The 15,262-nt window shown below is 45.7% G+C and overlaps 1 protein-coding gene across 1 annotated transcript in view; it reads left to right on the top strand.

Moving 5' to 3' along the window:
* The first annotated feature begins 309 nt into the window (after positions 1-309).
* UST (uronyl 2-sulfotransferase) overlaps positions 310-15,262 on the top strand; it is a 160,943-nt gene continuing 145,990 nt past the window's right edge. Inside the window, exon 1 of the mRNA XM_056852620.1 lies at positions 310-451. Coding sequence (XP_056708598.1) covers positions 310-451 — 142 coding nt within the window. The remainder of the gene's footprint in view (positions 452-15,262) is intronic.

The following is a 15,262-nucleotide window of genomic DNA, read 5'->3' on the forward strand; positions in this document are numbered from 1 at the left end:
TCCACGAAGCATGTGCACTGGGCGGACTTCTTTGCCCAATTTCGATTTGTTCTAAAATATATACCAGGGAAGGAAAACCTTCTGGCTGACACTTTATCCAGACTTCCCCAATATCCCACCGTTGATCGGCCCACAGAGTCGCTCTTCACCCCTGCCCAACGAGGTCTATTGCCCACTTTGGCCATACAAACCCGTTCTCAGACCCGATCCCCACCACCGCCGCTTTCGGTGGGAGGGGAAGCCCCACACCCGGCTGAGCCAGCAGTGCCGCCTGCCTAGCTTCCTCCTCCCCCTGAGTGACTGACAGCTATGGTTCCCAAGGTGCGGGGACCCGAGCGCCCCGTTCAGTTGCTCCCAGCACCTGTGTCGGCTCCGTCCCCGGTCAAACTGCCCGCCGACACAACTTTGGAGGGGGTGGAAGGACAAATTTTGAAAGGCTTTTCTCAGATTGGTCGGAGTAGAACAAGGACTGTCTAGTGCCTTACATCCCCAAACGGATGGTCAAACCGAACGAGTGAATGCGGTGTTGGAATGCTATTTACGCTGTTATGTTAATTACCATCAAGATGATTGGGTAGACCTGTTGCCTTTTGCTGAATATGCTTATAATAATGCGGTTCACCAATCCACAGGGTTCAGCCCTTTCCAGGTTGTCCATGGTAAAGAGTTTGGCCCCACTGGTCATGTTGATGTTTCTGAGGAGGAGGGGGGAGCTGACGTGGCCAGATGAGTACGTTCAATTCAAACAACCTGGTCATGGCTGGTTAAAAATCGGGAGCAAGCCAAATGGCGTTACAAGGCTCAGGCTGACAAACATTGTTCCCCCGGTAAGGAATGCAAAGTGGGGGACCTTGTCTATCTGTCCACCAAGAACCTACGATCCACCCGCCCGTGCAATAAACTCAGTGCCAAGTTCCCCGTTTTCCGGATTATTAATCCAGTGGCTGTGGAACTCTCCTTGCCCAAGTCTCTACGAAGAATTCATCCTGTGTTCCATGTCAGTCTTTTAAAACCATATGCTCCTTCCCAAAAATGGCATCCTGAGCCACAACCCAAAGTGCCTGAAATGGTGGTGGGGGGGAAGGAGCATTTTGAAGTAGCTAAAATACTGGATTCTCGCATTCGCTACGGTTCCCTTCAGTACCTGGTCCGCTGGAAACATTTTAGTCCTGTCCAGGATGAATGGGTGTGCGCCTGTGATGTCTCCGCCCCCTGCTTAGTACAAGAATTCCATGCCGCCTACCCTCACAAACCCACGGTGGGAGGGTGAAGGGGGGTCTTTAGGGGGGCAGAATGTCAGGAGCAGGCCATGAGGATGGTATGTGGTAGTTCGGTTGTGCTGCTTCCAGGTGCTGTTGTGCTATTCTGTCCAAGGCCAGTCTATGCCCCATGTTTAGCCTTCATAGATTCCCATACTGTGGGAATCGCCAAGTACTCCTTCCTGCCTCCTGGAGGGGAGGTTGCCTGGGTAACCGGTTATCTCCTTTTGCTCTTCCATATATGTTGTGTACCTTGCCTTTGACCCTTACTAGTGTCCTTTTGAATATGGCTTCTGAAACCTGTCGATTCTACCCAATAAAACTGCTTTTGTGGATTGGTGTCTGCTGAAGACTGTTTAATGGGGCCGCAGGACTAGAGCTTACAACAGTATTTTCTTTTATTTAATAGTCTTATTGTTATTTTGTAAAGTATGCTTGTATTTTAAGTAAAAAAATCATTAAGTGACTTTGAAAGTGTCTTCTATGAAGTTTGTATCTCTAGTCCCTGCCATTAATTCTGTTAAAAATTTTAACCAGGGGGGTGGCAGCCTTGGCTTGCGAACCTGCAGTGGGCTCACCAGCCCATATCTGGATTGGGGGGTTGGGGTGGCATGACTGCCTTGGCTGGCAAGCCCACAGCAGACCCAGCAGCCCAGATATGGACTAGGGGAGGACTGGCAGCCTTGACTGTTGAGCCTTCAGCACTCTCCCAATCCAGAAAGACAAGAAGAAAGAGAAAGAAATAAAGCGGGAGAAAGAGACAGAAAGAGTGAAACTAATAGGGGGGAGGGAGGGAGAGAGAGGGAGAGAGAGGGAGGGAGGGAGGGAGGGAGGGAAGGAAGGAGAGAAGGAAAGGGAGGGAGGGAGAGAAAGAAGGAAGGAACGAAGGCAGGAAGAAAAGAAGTAAAAAAGAAGGAAAGAAAGGGAGGGAAAGAAAGAAAAAGGGAGAGAGGGAAAGAAAGAGAGGGAGAGAAAGAAAGAGAAAGAGGAAAAGAAAAAGGGAGGGAGGGAAGGAAAGAGAGAGAAAGGGAGAAAAAGGGAGAAAGAGGGTGAAAGAGGGAGAGAAAGGAAGAACAGGAGAGTGACAGAAAAAGAGGAAGGAAAGAGAGAAAATGAGTAAAAAAAGAGAAAGAAAGAGAGAGAGAAAGTGAGAAGACAGAAAGAAAAAGAGAATGAAAGAGAGGGAGTAAAAGACAAAGAGGGAGGGGGAAGGATCTTGGCTGCGCTTGCGGGACCGCTCCAGCCCTTGCAAGCCCGGGAAGGGAAGGGAGGAAGGCTTCAGGCTGGGGCACTGGGCCATAGCGGCCCCGGGAAGACCAGGAAAGATCGGGCGAGGGGGAAAGGGGAACTAGCTGGCTCTCATGCAATATACAGATTAGTTCCCTTGACTGTACACATTCTTTTAGTTTCTCCAACCACTCCTCTTTATTCGGAGTTACATTCTTTTTCTAGTATCTAGCAAAAACTAAACTTGCAGAGTTTAAAACAAATTCTTGACTGCCCCTGTAAAAGAATTTGTTTTAAATGCCATAACTTCTGCAAGATTATTTAATGTGGAAGTTCCGTTTATTTGTTGTGGGGAGTGGTCCTCACCTATTCTGAGTGGACTACTCACTCATTTGCTTGGGTCTTGCTTTAAATGGGCCTCTTGAACAGCTGTCCCTGATCCTTTCTAATGTTTGCAGCTTTCAGGATAAAAGTATTGACCTAGTAGTGGGGCACGATACAGCTGATAAAGTATCGTTCATTTAGGAGATGAAGAGAGGGAAGAACTCCTCAATTCCTACTTTTCCTCAGTTTTTTCTCGTGAGGGAAGTGGTGCTCAACATGGCATAAACAGAACATGTGATGAGGGAAGGGATTTGCAGCCTAGAATTGGCATTGGGGTAGTGCACAAACACCTGGTTTCTTTAAATGATACAAAATCCTCTGGACTAGATGAATTGCACCCAAGGGTACTCAAAGAACTTGCCGATGTAATTTCAGAAACTCTGTCCATTATTTTTGAAAAGTCTTGGCAAACAGGTGAGGTGCCAGAAGATTGGAGGTGGGCAAATGTTGTCCCCATCAGAAGGGGAAAAAGGAAGATCCAGGTAACTACTGACCCATCAGCTTGACTTCTATACCAGGAAAAGTGTTCGAACAAATCATCAAACAGTCCGTCCTTGAGCATTTAGAAAGGATGGATCTGATCACTAAGAGCCAGCATGGGTTTCTCAAGAATAAGTCATGTCAGACTAATCATATCTCCTTTTTTGAGAAAGTTACTACCTTGCTGGATCAGGGGAATGCTGTAGACATAGTTTATCTAGATTTCAGTAAGGCTCTTGATAAGGTTTCACATAGTATTCTAGTTGACAAATTGGGAAAATGTGGGTTAGATCCTGTTATTGTTAGGTGGATCTGCAGCTGGTTGACAGATCGTACCCAAAGAGTGCTAGTTAATGGTTCCTCGTCCACTTGGAGAGAAGTGACTAGTGGAGTTCCTCAGGGATCTGTGCTGGGCCCTGTGTTGTTCAACATCTTTATAAATGATTTGGATGAAGGAATAGAGGGGATGTTTATTAAATTTGCAGATTATACTAAATTGGGAGGGGTAGTAAATACGGTAGAAGACAGAGCCAAGATGCAGGGTGATCTTGACAGGCTGGAGAAATGGACTAGAACTAATAAAATGTACTTCAACAAAGACAAATGTAAAGTTCTGCATTTAGTTAGGAAAAATCAAATGCATAATTATAGGATGGGGGAGACTTGTTTGAGCAGTAGTGTGTGTGTGAAAAGGATCTTGGGGTCTTAGTAGACCAAACACTGAACATGAGTCAGCAGTGTGATGCTGTAACTAAAAAGGCAAATGCATCTTGGGCTGCATCAACAGAAGTATCGTGTCCAGATCACGCGAAGTGATGGTATCGCTTTACTCTGCTCTGGTTAGACCTCAACTAGAGTACTGTGTTCAGTTTTGGGCACCACAATTTAAGAAAGATGTAGACAAGCTGGAACGTGACCAGAGAAGGGCAACAAAGATGGTGAGGGGTCTGGAGACCAAGTCCTATGAGGAAAGGTTGAAGGAGCTGGGTATGTTTAGCCTGAAGAGGAGAAGACTGAGAGGGGATATGATAACCATGTTCAGTACTTGAAGGGCTGTCATCTAGAGGAGGATGCCGAGTTTTTTTCTGTTGCTCAAGAAGGTCGGACCAGAACCAATGGGTTGAAATTAAATCAGAAGAGTTTCCATCTAGACATTAGGAAGAATTTTCTAACAGTTAGAGCGGTTCCTCAGTGGAACAGGCTTCCTCGGGAGCTGGTAAGCTCTCCTTCCCTGGAGGTTTTTAAGAAGAGGTTAGATGGCCATCTGTCAGCAATGCTGATTCTGTGACCTTAGGCAGATGATGAGAGGGAGGGCATCTTGGCCATCTTCTGGTCACTAGGGGTGTGGAGGGGGGAGGTAGTTGTGAATTTCCTGCATTGTGCAGGGGGTTGGACTTGATGTCCCTTGTGGTCCCTTCCAACTCTATGATTCTAAGTGAGCTATGAATCCCAAAAGTTTATGCGGGAATAAATATTGTTGGTTTTTAATGTGCCACTGGACTCATGTTTTATTTAGCATTGCAAGAATCACTTATCTGGTGCCTATGCTGACTAGAAAAAAAAGTTTTTGTTTTTTCAAGGCACTCAGATTACTTTTCTGCTTGATACGACTTTCTTATTCTATAAACAGCTGTGTTGCAACTTCATTATAGCTATTTTACTGAAGGTTGAGTTTTTATTTTTTCTATGAATTAGTCATGGGATTTTAAGTGGACTAGATAGTGCAATTCATTTAGTACCAGTCACTGTAGTGAATTAGGAGCTGCCTTTCTCAGATATTACTTGATATCATATCCATATTTTAGGGTGCCTCAAAGAGAGAACAAGTGAGATAAAAGCATACTGAATAAGCAGAATGCAGGTCCAGAAATATACTTAGAATCTTTTCAGGGATGTCAAACATATGGCCTGAGGGTCGGATGCAGCCCCTTGGGAGCTTTTTTTTTTTAAAAAAAGGGGATAGGGGAATGAAAGTTCATGAAAAAAAACAGTGAGTGGGTTGATCCATGTCAAGCCCATCGGTATAATCTAACATTAATTTCAAAATCCCTCATTACAACTTTCATGCTTGTTTTTTTCTTCTGTCCAGGTCAGCTATTTATCTATGTTATGTGCTTTTTCAGTCCATATTTGCTTTACAGATTTCTATCATAAAATTTCTGCCATTTCTGCTGATGTTCCTCCGTTAACTTATTCTGAAGCCAATTGGATAGTCTGGCCATGTCTGCAGACTCATACATTTTTGTAATCCACTCTTTCGGCGAGGGTGTTGCTTTATCTTTCCAATATTTCACATAAAGTGTTCTGGCCGCTTGGGAGCTTTTATCTGCCCTGTGAGCCAGCCAAGGCAGCACTCCCCCAGTCCCGATCTGGGTTGACGAGGCCTGGCCTGGCCCGACCAAGTGACATTTATGTCATATCCGGCCCTCAAACAAATAAGTTTGACATCCCTGCCATAGGTGTTTCAAGGCAAGAGAAGTTCAGAGGTGGGTGGTTTGCCATTGCCTGTCTCTGCGTGGGCTGAGAGAGTTCTGAGAGAACTGTGACTGGCCCAAGATCACCCATCAGGATTCATGTAGAGGAGTGGGGAATCAAACCCAGTTCTCCAGATTAGAGTCCGCCACTCTTAACCACTACACCACACCAGCTCTCTAGATCACAGTTTGGGTTTGATCTTGCATTATCACTAGCCAGAATTTAAGAACATGAAGGGAATATTTTATTGACCAGCACTCAGAAAAATGAGGAACATCAAAGAGCACAGGCAACGATAGGCATAGAAGATAAATGGTTAAAATACTTGAAATTCTTCCTAGTTCTAAATTCATAGTATTATGCTGAGCTCTTTAAAAGTTGTTAGATAAAAAGGAGTAAGTTATTTCTATCCTGACTTCTCCATATGGACACTGCCAAAGGGCATGCTAGGGAAAGAGGCATTGAGCTTATAGGGTACCAGTCAGCTCCCAGGAGTCAATTAATTAAGATGCCAAATTAGGACCAACCAATATTAATGAACTGTATGTTGTAAGGCAACCCCTGGTACTTCCTTCTTTTGAGATTCATATGAATATGCAAGCAGCTTGACATTCTTGCTAACCATTAAGACAAATTATTCAGTCTCTTTCACTCCTAAAGATATTTTTATCCTCAAAACTCAGAAGTGAAATGGACCAATAATTGCTGCATTGTAAATGATTTGTGCAGGGTTTCGCAGGATTGCGTTGTTTATAGTGTCTGGAATTTCTCACACTCAAACGCCTCTTCAGTAACCTCATGAAATGCTAAGACCTGTTGTTCCACAATGCGTTTGCACTGGTCTGCTTGCAGACCATCTACACTGGTGTTTTATTGCTTGTAGCTTTAATTACCTTTTCTGCTTTTTGTTGGTGCCTCTAAAAGGGAGCCTGGTGATTTCATCTGATAGTCAAACTACATCATGGGTGGGGAACGTCAGGCCCTGGGGCCGTTTAAGGCCCGCAAAATCATTTGGTCTGGCCCTTCATGAGTCCTGGCAGATCTCTAGCTCAGAAGGATCTAAGACTGGTGATCTGCCCCCTCCCGCAGACAGGAATAGCCTCTATTCAAGGTGGATGTGAGTTTGTTTTGCCAAGAAAAGGAACCTTTTTTTCCCCTTACAGAAGAGTCGTTAGCTATGGAGCTGCTAGGACCCCCCCAAGAAACTGTGTTAACCCTTTCCCACCTGGGCTATGGAGAACGTATTCCCTCTGTACTACAAGAGAGCTGGGGGTGGAAGTGCAACAATGGAGGGGTTAAAGGGAGCCGGGGCAGAATGCGCGCTGGGGGGGGGGGAGTTCTTAGCCAGTGTGTCCTCATTTCATCCCTGCAGGCGGAGGTAGCAGAAGCCAGCTGTAGAATCCGGCCCCGACCATGCGGAGCAGGAGCAACTCCGGCGTGCTGCTGGATGGCTATGCCCGGCTGGTGCAACAGACCATCCTGTGCCACCAGGTGGGCGAGTGCGCCACTGGTTGGATGCCTGCCTGCTTGCCCATGCCGGGGGGGGGGGTCATCTGGGGCAGTTGCCTGTTTGGGGCTTTGTCAGCTAATTTTTAAGTTGATAATTTTGTATGGCCCTCGAATGATGTTATGAATATCCAAATGGCCCTTGGCAGAAAAAAGGTTCCCCGCCACTGAACTACATAAATAGCATTTGGGGAAAGGATCATTGCCCCCACCCTCCCAGGCCTGCAGCACTAATCAAAATCAGATCTCCCATTAGCAGGTAAAATTTAGGTAAAATGAGTACTTTAGCTATTTACACTACAGTACTCAAAATTAAATTCAAAAACAGGTTGAGATTCTTCCAGAGTCATTAGAACAACATGGAATGTGTTCTGAGATTCCGAGGACATGCATGTATTTCTCATTGTATTGTTATTCCCTGTTTTTCAAAGCAAATTAGACATATTTGTTTCTAGCTAACATTGTCTAGGTTTAGAGGTTCTGCTAAACCAGCATGGTGGTGTGGTTAAGAGCAGTGGTTTGGAGCGGTGGACTTTGATCTGGAGAACCAGGTTTGATTCCCCACTCCTCCACATGAGCGGCGGAGGCTAATCTGGTGAACTGGATTTGTTTCCCCACTCCTACACACGAAACCAGCTGGGTGACCTTGGGCAAGTTACAGTTAAGTTAAGAGCTCTCTCAGCCCCACCTACCTCACAGGATGTCTGTTGTGGGGAAGGGAAGGGAAGGTGATTGTAAGCCGGTTTGAGTCATAAGAACATAAGAAAGGCCCTGTTGGATAAGACCAAGGCCCATGGTCCTGTAGTCTGTTCACACACAGTGGCCGACCAAGTGCCTCTAGGAAGCCACAAACAAGACAAGTGCAGCAGCACCATCCTGCCTGCTCTCCACCGCACCCAAAACAATAGGCATGCTCCTCTGATACTAGAGAGAATAGGTATGCAGCATGACTAGTATCCATTCTAACTAATAGCCATGAATACCCCTCTCCTCCATGAATATGTCCACTCCCCTCTTAAAGCCCTCTGAGCTGGCAGCCATCACCACATCCTGGGGCAGGGAGTTCTACAATTTAACTATGCGTTGTGTGAAAAAATACTTCCTTTTATCTGTTTTGAACAACTCCCTTAAGTGGTAGAGAAAGTCGGCGTATAAAAACCAACTCTTCTTCTCTACCTACTCTGTACTGTAGTTGAGATGCTTATGGCTCATCAAAATTTTAGCTGGGTTTAGCAAACGGATAATTAGCAGTTCCTATTGACCTTTTTCCTTTTTCATACATGAACATTCACACACACACACACACACCAAAAACTTTGGGAAGCAGTGAGGTGATACCTGGGTTTGGAGAAGGTTCAGAGTTTTGCAAATCTTGCACTATCTCTCTGCCCAGTGTCTGGTGAGGGCTAAGGTTCCCACAGTTGCCCAGATTCTCAATAGTAACAATATAATTTAGTAGAGGTTGCCCTCTCTTTCCCAACAGAAAATGAGAGAATGGATCCTAGTGCAACTCATGGTCCTCTTAATTTGTGGAAGGTGGGGGTGTTTCCCCCCCCCCCAGTATATAAAATAAGGGCATTGATGGACTTCAAATATTTTTAAAAGAAACGTTATAAATACCTATATGATGTCTTCTGTAATTTTATTTTATAGTGCAATCATTTCCAAGGTTCTAGCTGTCATAAACCTTCTGTGTGTGCTGCAGCAGCTAAAGTAACATCTAGTGTAAGGCTGGTGTTGTAGACTAGAACAGGGGTTCTCAACCTGGGGGCTTTTGGAGGGATGCAGAGTTATAGCAAGGGCTCCACAAATCTACATTGACAGTATGTGTTGTCATTTCGATCTTGTCATTATATATCTTCTCAATCAGTGGGTACTAATGGTACAACTACTGTCATGCGGAAGGGGGGTTCTGGATTTTTTGGGTGTTAAAACTGGGTCCTCATACTCAAAAAGTTTGGGAACCACAGCACTAGAACATTGTCCAATTTGCCTGAAAACATAGGGTTGGGGTGTCTCAACATTCTTCTTGGCCAGCAAAGCCCTACTCCTGTGCTTACTTAGCAGTCCTTGAGATTGAGCACAGGGTTCATCTCTACCTTATTCTACATTTTTTCTTGGGTACAATTTTCTTTCCAGTGCCACTTGAGTGCATGTGCTCCGAGTACTGCAGTGCCCTCTTATGACTTATCCTAGCAAATCATACAATCAGTCTATTTCATATATTGAACTAGGTTTTCGAAAGCCAGTTATTATACTTGTTTATTGGGAGGTCACATGACACATTTGTTATATCCATTTATGATAGGTCATGATGGTTTTTAAAAACAGCCTTTGGTAGCACAGTTGTAGTATTTGACAAGGGCAACTAGTTTTCCAGAAAGCCTTATTACTATTCCTGTGGCCGAATTGTAGAGAAGGTTCTTTGTGGTAAATCTGGATGCCACTGTTAAAGTGATTCTCTTGGTGGTTTCTGGGTTTTCTCGCTCAGAGGGAGAAGGGCATCTTCATTAAGGGAGAAGGGCATCTTCATTATGGGTGTTTCCTTTTCCTCTTATCTCGGGAGGCAGGAACCAAATATTTAAATTTTTCTGACCTCTGAGGGTAAACGCCCCCTTGTGATCAGTTCTATTTCCTGCCTTGAACGGGAGAGCAGCCTTCTAGCAGCTCTCTGCTACAGAAATAATAGAGAAACCTTAACCTTACTTATTAGACCTAAAAATATTCTTATTTTAACAAACCTAAACTTAACCTAACTAATCTACTACTCAATTCTATTTACTGTCTTAATTTTCTGCCTTTTCTCCTCAGAAGGGTCTTTTCCCGCCAAAAAAAAAAAAAAAAAAAAATGGCGGATCGGCATCAGGACAGCTATATAGCGCCTGCCAATTTAGACCCTAGCCTGCTAGTGGCCTTACCACTACAATTAGATGAACCCTCGGACAGTCACTCTGGTGACCTGAGGACCAAAACTCAAAAGGGAAAGGCAAAAGCGGCAAGAACGGCGCAGGCAAGTACAAACGGCTTGGCTCAACCGCTAACAAGCGCGCCAAATGCCTGCTGCAAAACGCACGCTGCTCTGCCGCGCCTGAAAGACGCGACTGCCAGATCGCAACAGAAAGCGGCCGGGAGAAAACAGCGGCGGTAGCCGCTCCTCCCACACAGCATGAACGGGGGAAATGGAGGAGGCTGGCGGCTCGCCTTTTTGCCTCGCCCGCCGTGCTCCGTCCTTAGGCGGCTCGCCTATTGTTATTCAAGGACGGGAAGCAGCGGGAAGCAGCCAGGAGAACACAGCGGCTGTAGCCACTTCTCCCACACTGCACAAACGGGGAAAATGAAGGAGGCTGGCGGCTCGCCTTTTTGCCTCGCAATGCTCCGTCCTCAGGCGGCTCGCCTATTATTATTCAAGGACGGGAAGCATCAACGGAGACATCGACTGCCGGTAAGGTGACTTCGCCCCCCCCCATAGATGCAGCCTGTTTTACTCCTGTAAGAGCAGAGCTCTCCGCCCTGATTAAAAACGCCTTCTCAGATGGCTTAAGGGCATCGTAGGGATCACACCCTCCAGCACCACAAACAGTAATCTGATTGCTAAAAGGGCAGAATATCAGCCAAAGCAGGGGAACGGCTGTGGCTCAGTGGCAGAGCGTCGGATTGGCATGCAGAGGGCCAATTCTGGTAGTAGGTGATGTGGAAGACCTCTGCCTGAGATCCTGGTGAGCCAATCACCAGTCCAAGTAGTACCAAGAGAGTACGTGCTGGCCAGCCTAAGCAGCGCTGAAAGCTAATTCACGGTCACAAAATTGCCAATTGGTACCCAGACTGTCTATAGTATTTAACGCAGAAGATTTCCTTCTGCATTGGCATAAAAACCTAGCTACTCTTGATCTCTCAGAGGACTCAGAGTGGGAGAAAAGACTCCAGATAGGTTTGTGCCAGCGCTTGATTATTTCTAACTCTGTTGAAAGCAGAGCGGGAGAAACCAATGGCACCCATACAATGCTCCACAGCCTCTAGGAAGCCTTTATATTTGGTTTATCGGTGCTTTTAAAATTCTAAAAGTGCCTTCAGTAGAATCACCTGTCACTGCCTTCACTCCTTCAACCTTGTTACATGGCCTTGCCATGATTAGGGACCCTACAGATAGGAAGGCAGAGTTAGCAGGCATAAATGCTCAGAGGCCTTGGCACTCACTATCAAGCGCTTCTATCACATCTGCCCTAGTATACAGAGCGGCAATAATTTGGACTAGGAAGTTATATCAACTTTTTCCACAGGAAGAAAGAAACGCCTTTACAGGAGTACCCATGTTTTTTGAGAGTGGTATTCTTTCTAACTGATTCGAACTTCGATACCATGCCATATGCAGCTAGCACACTAGCCGCAGCATCAGATGCCAGAAGGGCATCCATGTTTTTTTGAGAGTGGTATCCTTCCAGCTGATTCTACCTTAGATACTATGTCATCCATGTTTTCGAGAGTGGTATTCTTTCTAGCTGATTCCTCCTTAGATAACATGTCATATGCAGCTAGAACACTAGCCACAGCCTCAGCTGCCAGAAAGGCTCTCTGGGTACGCCCCTGGCAAGCGGAGTATATAGATCAAAATTGGTTATTATGGGCTTCCTGTATCAGGGAAAGACCTTGCTTGGAGACAATTTGGTCCCCATATCAGTGGAGACCAAAGACAAGTTTCTACGCAAAGAATCCAAGGGATCACTCCATGTCCTTTCGTGCATACCACATACTTCAAAGATACAGACCTGATCAACCTAGAAACCACCGGAACCAGAATCGCAGCTCCTTTAGTAAAGAGGACGATTCAATAAATCTCCAAAATCCTCCACCTTCCAGGGCAATAAAGGGGATAAACCCGACCGCCCAACCAAACAGTGACGCCAGCCACCAGTCAGTGGAAGGCAGGCTCAGCCTATTACACCGTCAGTGGTCACCTCCCAACCAGGCCTCTGGGTCACAAACATTATCTCACAAGGCTATCAGATAGAGTTTTTCTTACACTCCTTCACATCGACTAGTAATATCTCCAACATTCCCCCCCCCCAAAAAAAAAAAAATCCATAGAACTTCAGAGGCCTCTTAGACATCAAGGCGATGGAGCCAGTCTCACCATTAGAGCATACATTGGGAGTCTATTCAGTATTCTTTACTGTTCCCAACAAAGGCGGCGGATGGAAAGCCATCCTAGACCTCAAGTTTCTGAACAGATTATCCCATTAAAGCGCTTCAGGATGGAGACACTAAAGTCAGTCACACAGGTCCTCAGGGAAAAGCATTTTCTTACATTCTAATACACCCGGCACATTGTTGTTTCCTTCGGTTCCCGTACAAGGGACACCTCTTCCAATTCAGGGCCTTACGATTCGGGTTATCATCGCCCCTCCTCGAGTATTCACCAAAGTTCTGGACACACCAGTCACATCTCTGCGCGAGGAGGGCGTGAGAATGCACCCTTCTCAGACGACATTCTGATTTGCGCAAGCTCAAACTAGCAGAGCATAGATCATTCAGAGAGAGTTCTGAAGAGGTTAACAGAACACGGGTCATAATCAACTTCAGAAAGACCCACTTAGTTCCATCCCAACGATTGAGAGAGATGGGGGATGGACATAGACACACTGACAAACTCCTTATACCTTCCAGTGGACAAAAATCCACAACATTTCATCTCTAGCAAAGAAAGCGATTAATTCCCGGTCGCCTTCTCTAATGTCCCTGACCAAACTGAAGGGTCACATGTCTGCATGCATTCCCGCAGTTCAAGGGGCACGCTTACGAGCAAGACCTCTTCAATGGTTCTTAAGGCCGTACCAAAGAGACATACCAAGGAAGAAGTGACAGAAATCTCATCCTGACCGATGAAGTCAGATCAAGACTAGTATGATGGTTTCAGTCTCAGAATTTGACGAAAGGAAGTGGGTATCTCCGTCCAACACCAATTCAAATCTTCACGGACGCGTGTCTATCAGGTTGGGAAGCCACACTCAAGGGACAATGGCTCAAGCAACATGGACTATCAAGAACAGAATCTTCACATCAGTGCCCTAGAAATCAGGACGATCCTCAGAAGCGACTACATTTTTCCTTGGGCCGAGTCCAACCTCTCATCAAAATCAGCAGAACATATTCAGGGCACAGTCAACATACAAGCAGACTGGCTCAGCAGACAGGACATCAGCGAGGCAGAATGGTCTCTACATCCAGAGGTCTTTCAACTTATTACTCAGAGATTCGGCATGCCACAGATTCATCTGTTTGCATCCAGCATCATCCACCAGCTGCCAAGGTACTATTCCATGTACCGTCAACAGGGGGCGGAACAAATGGATCTCTTAATGTCACCAGGGCCACACGACCTACTGTACGGGTTCCCCCCCTCCCTCCAAGGGTATTGAGAAAGGTACGACTTCAAAAAGCATCAGTCAGATTCATAGCTCCATATTGGCTGCGACGACCGTGGTCCCCATCTATAATTCAGATGTCCATACAGAACCATTGGAGACTTCCAGACAGACAAGATCTCCCTCTACAAGACCCAATATGCCATCCCAATCCAGGGTGGTACAAACTGACCGCATGGGCACTGAAAGGAGATGACTTATCGCCCTAGGTTATAGCCCGGTGGCCGTCACTACCATATTGACAACAAGGAAGCCATCAGGAGGGACAGAGCTTAGGGCTAGCTACCTGCACTCTACAAAGGCAACTGGCATCTATAGCTACCATAGTACCCAAGGTATCTGGATACCGCTTAACCAAACACCATCACATAAAAGCCTTTTTAAGGGGCGTCAGTTATTTAGCGCCTCCTGTTAGACACAGGTTCACAACTAGAGCCTGCACACAGCTTTGACAGCACTCACACAACTACCATTCGAACCAATCACTGAGATAGGACAAACTGTAGCTGCAAGTTTCACAGGGAGCAGGACATAGCGCTTACATCTTCTGCACTAACCCCAAGAATCCTAAGGAGAAGGCCTGGCACTAGCTAGACCTAAGAAGGGCACTACCTGTTTACATTTATCTTACTAAAATTATTAGGAACTCTGACTCCTTATTCGTTCATATCTCACCACCTGACAAGGGCAAGCATATGTCCAAGGCATCCATTAGTAGGACCATCACCTTATACATAACACAGGCTTATAGAATAAGTAACCTACCTGCTCCTGCGGGCGTTACTGCCCACTTGGGAAGAAGTGCGGCTACTTCAGCAGCCTTCGACTGCCGTGCTTTATGGAAGAGATATGTAAGGCTGCAACTTGGTCCTCGGTGTCCACATTTGTGAGACACTACAAATTAGATCTATACTTGTCAGCAGATGCCGCCTTAGGCAGACGAGTACTGCAAAGTATACTTCAGGACGTCTAACCCTCCCAAGGGCGGGGGACAGCTCTTGTATGTCCCATAATGAAGATGCCCTTCTCCCTCTGAGCGAGAAAGAGCCTTGGCTACTTACCGTGAAGGCTTCTTCTGCTCAGAGGGACGAAGGGCATCTTGCCCGCCCAGACGTCAGTAAAATATAAATAAAACAAATAAAATAAAATTACAGGTAATCATGGTTACATCTAACTTCCAGTTGACATTCAATTCAAGTTAAACGCTGTTTGTTGGTTCATGACTTATAGTTATCCTAAAGGTTCATCGTTAATGTTTATTAGGAACTTATTTCTTGTATAGAATTATAACTAACATGTTTCTTCAGTCTATCTTAAATATATAAGGCTCGGAAAGTCTTTAACTGATCACAAGGGGGCGTTTACCCTCAGAGGTCAGAAAAATTTAAATATTTGGTTCCTGCCTCCCGAGATAAGAGGAAAAGGAAACACCCATAATGAAGATGCCCTTCTCCCTTAATGAAGATGCCCTTCGTCCCTCTGAGCAGAAGAAGCCTTCACGGTAAGTAGCCA

This window comes from Euleptes europaea, chromosome 7, assembly GCF_029931775.1.
Source record: "Euleptes europaea isolate rEulEur1 chromosome 7, rEulEur1.hap1, whole genome shotgun sequence".
NCBI lineage: Eukaryota > Metazoa > Chordata > Lepidosauria > Squamata > Sphaerodactylidae > Euleptes > Euleptes europaea.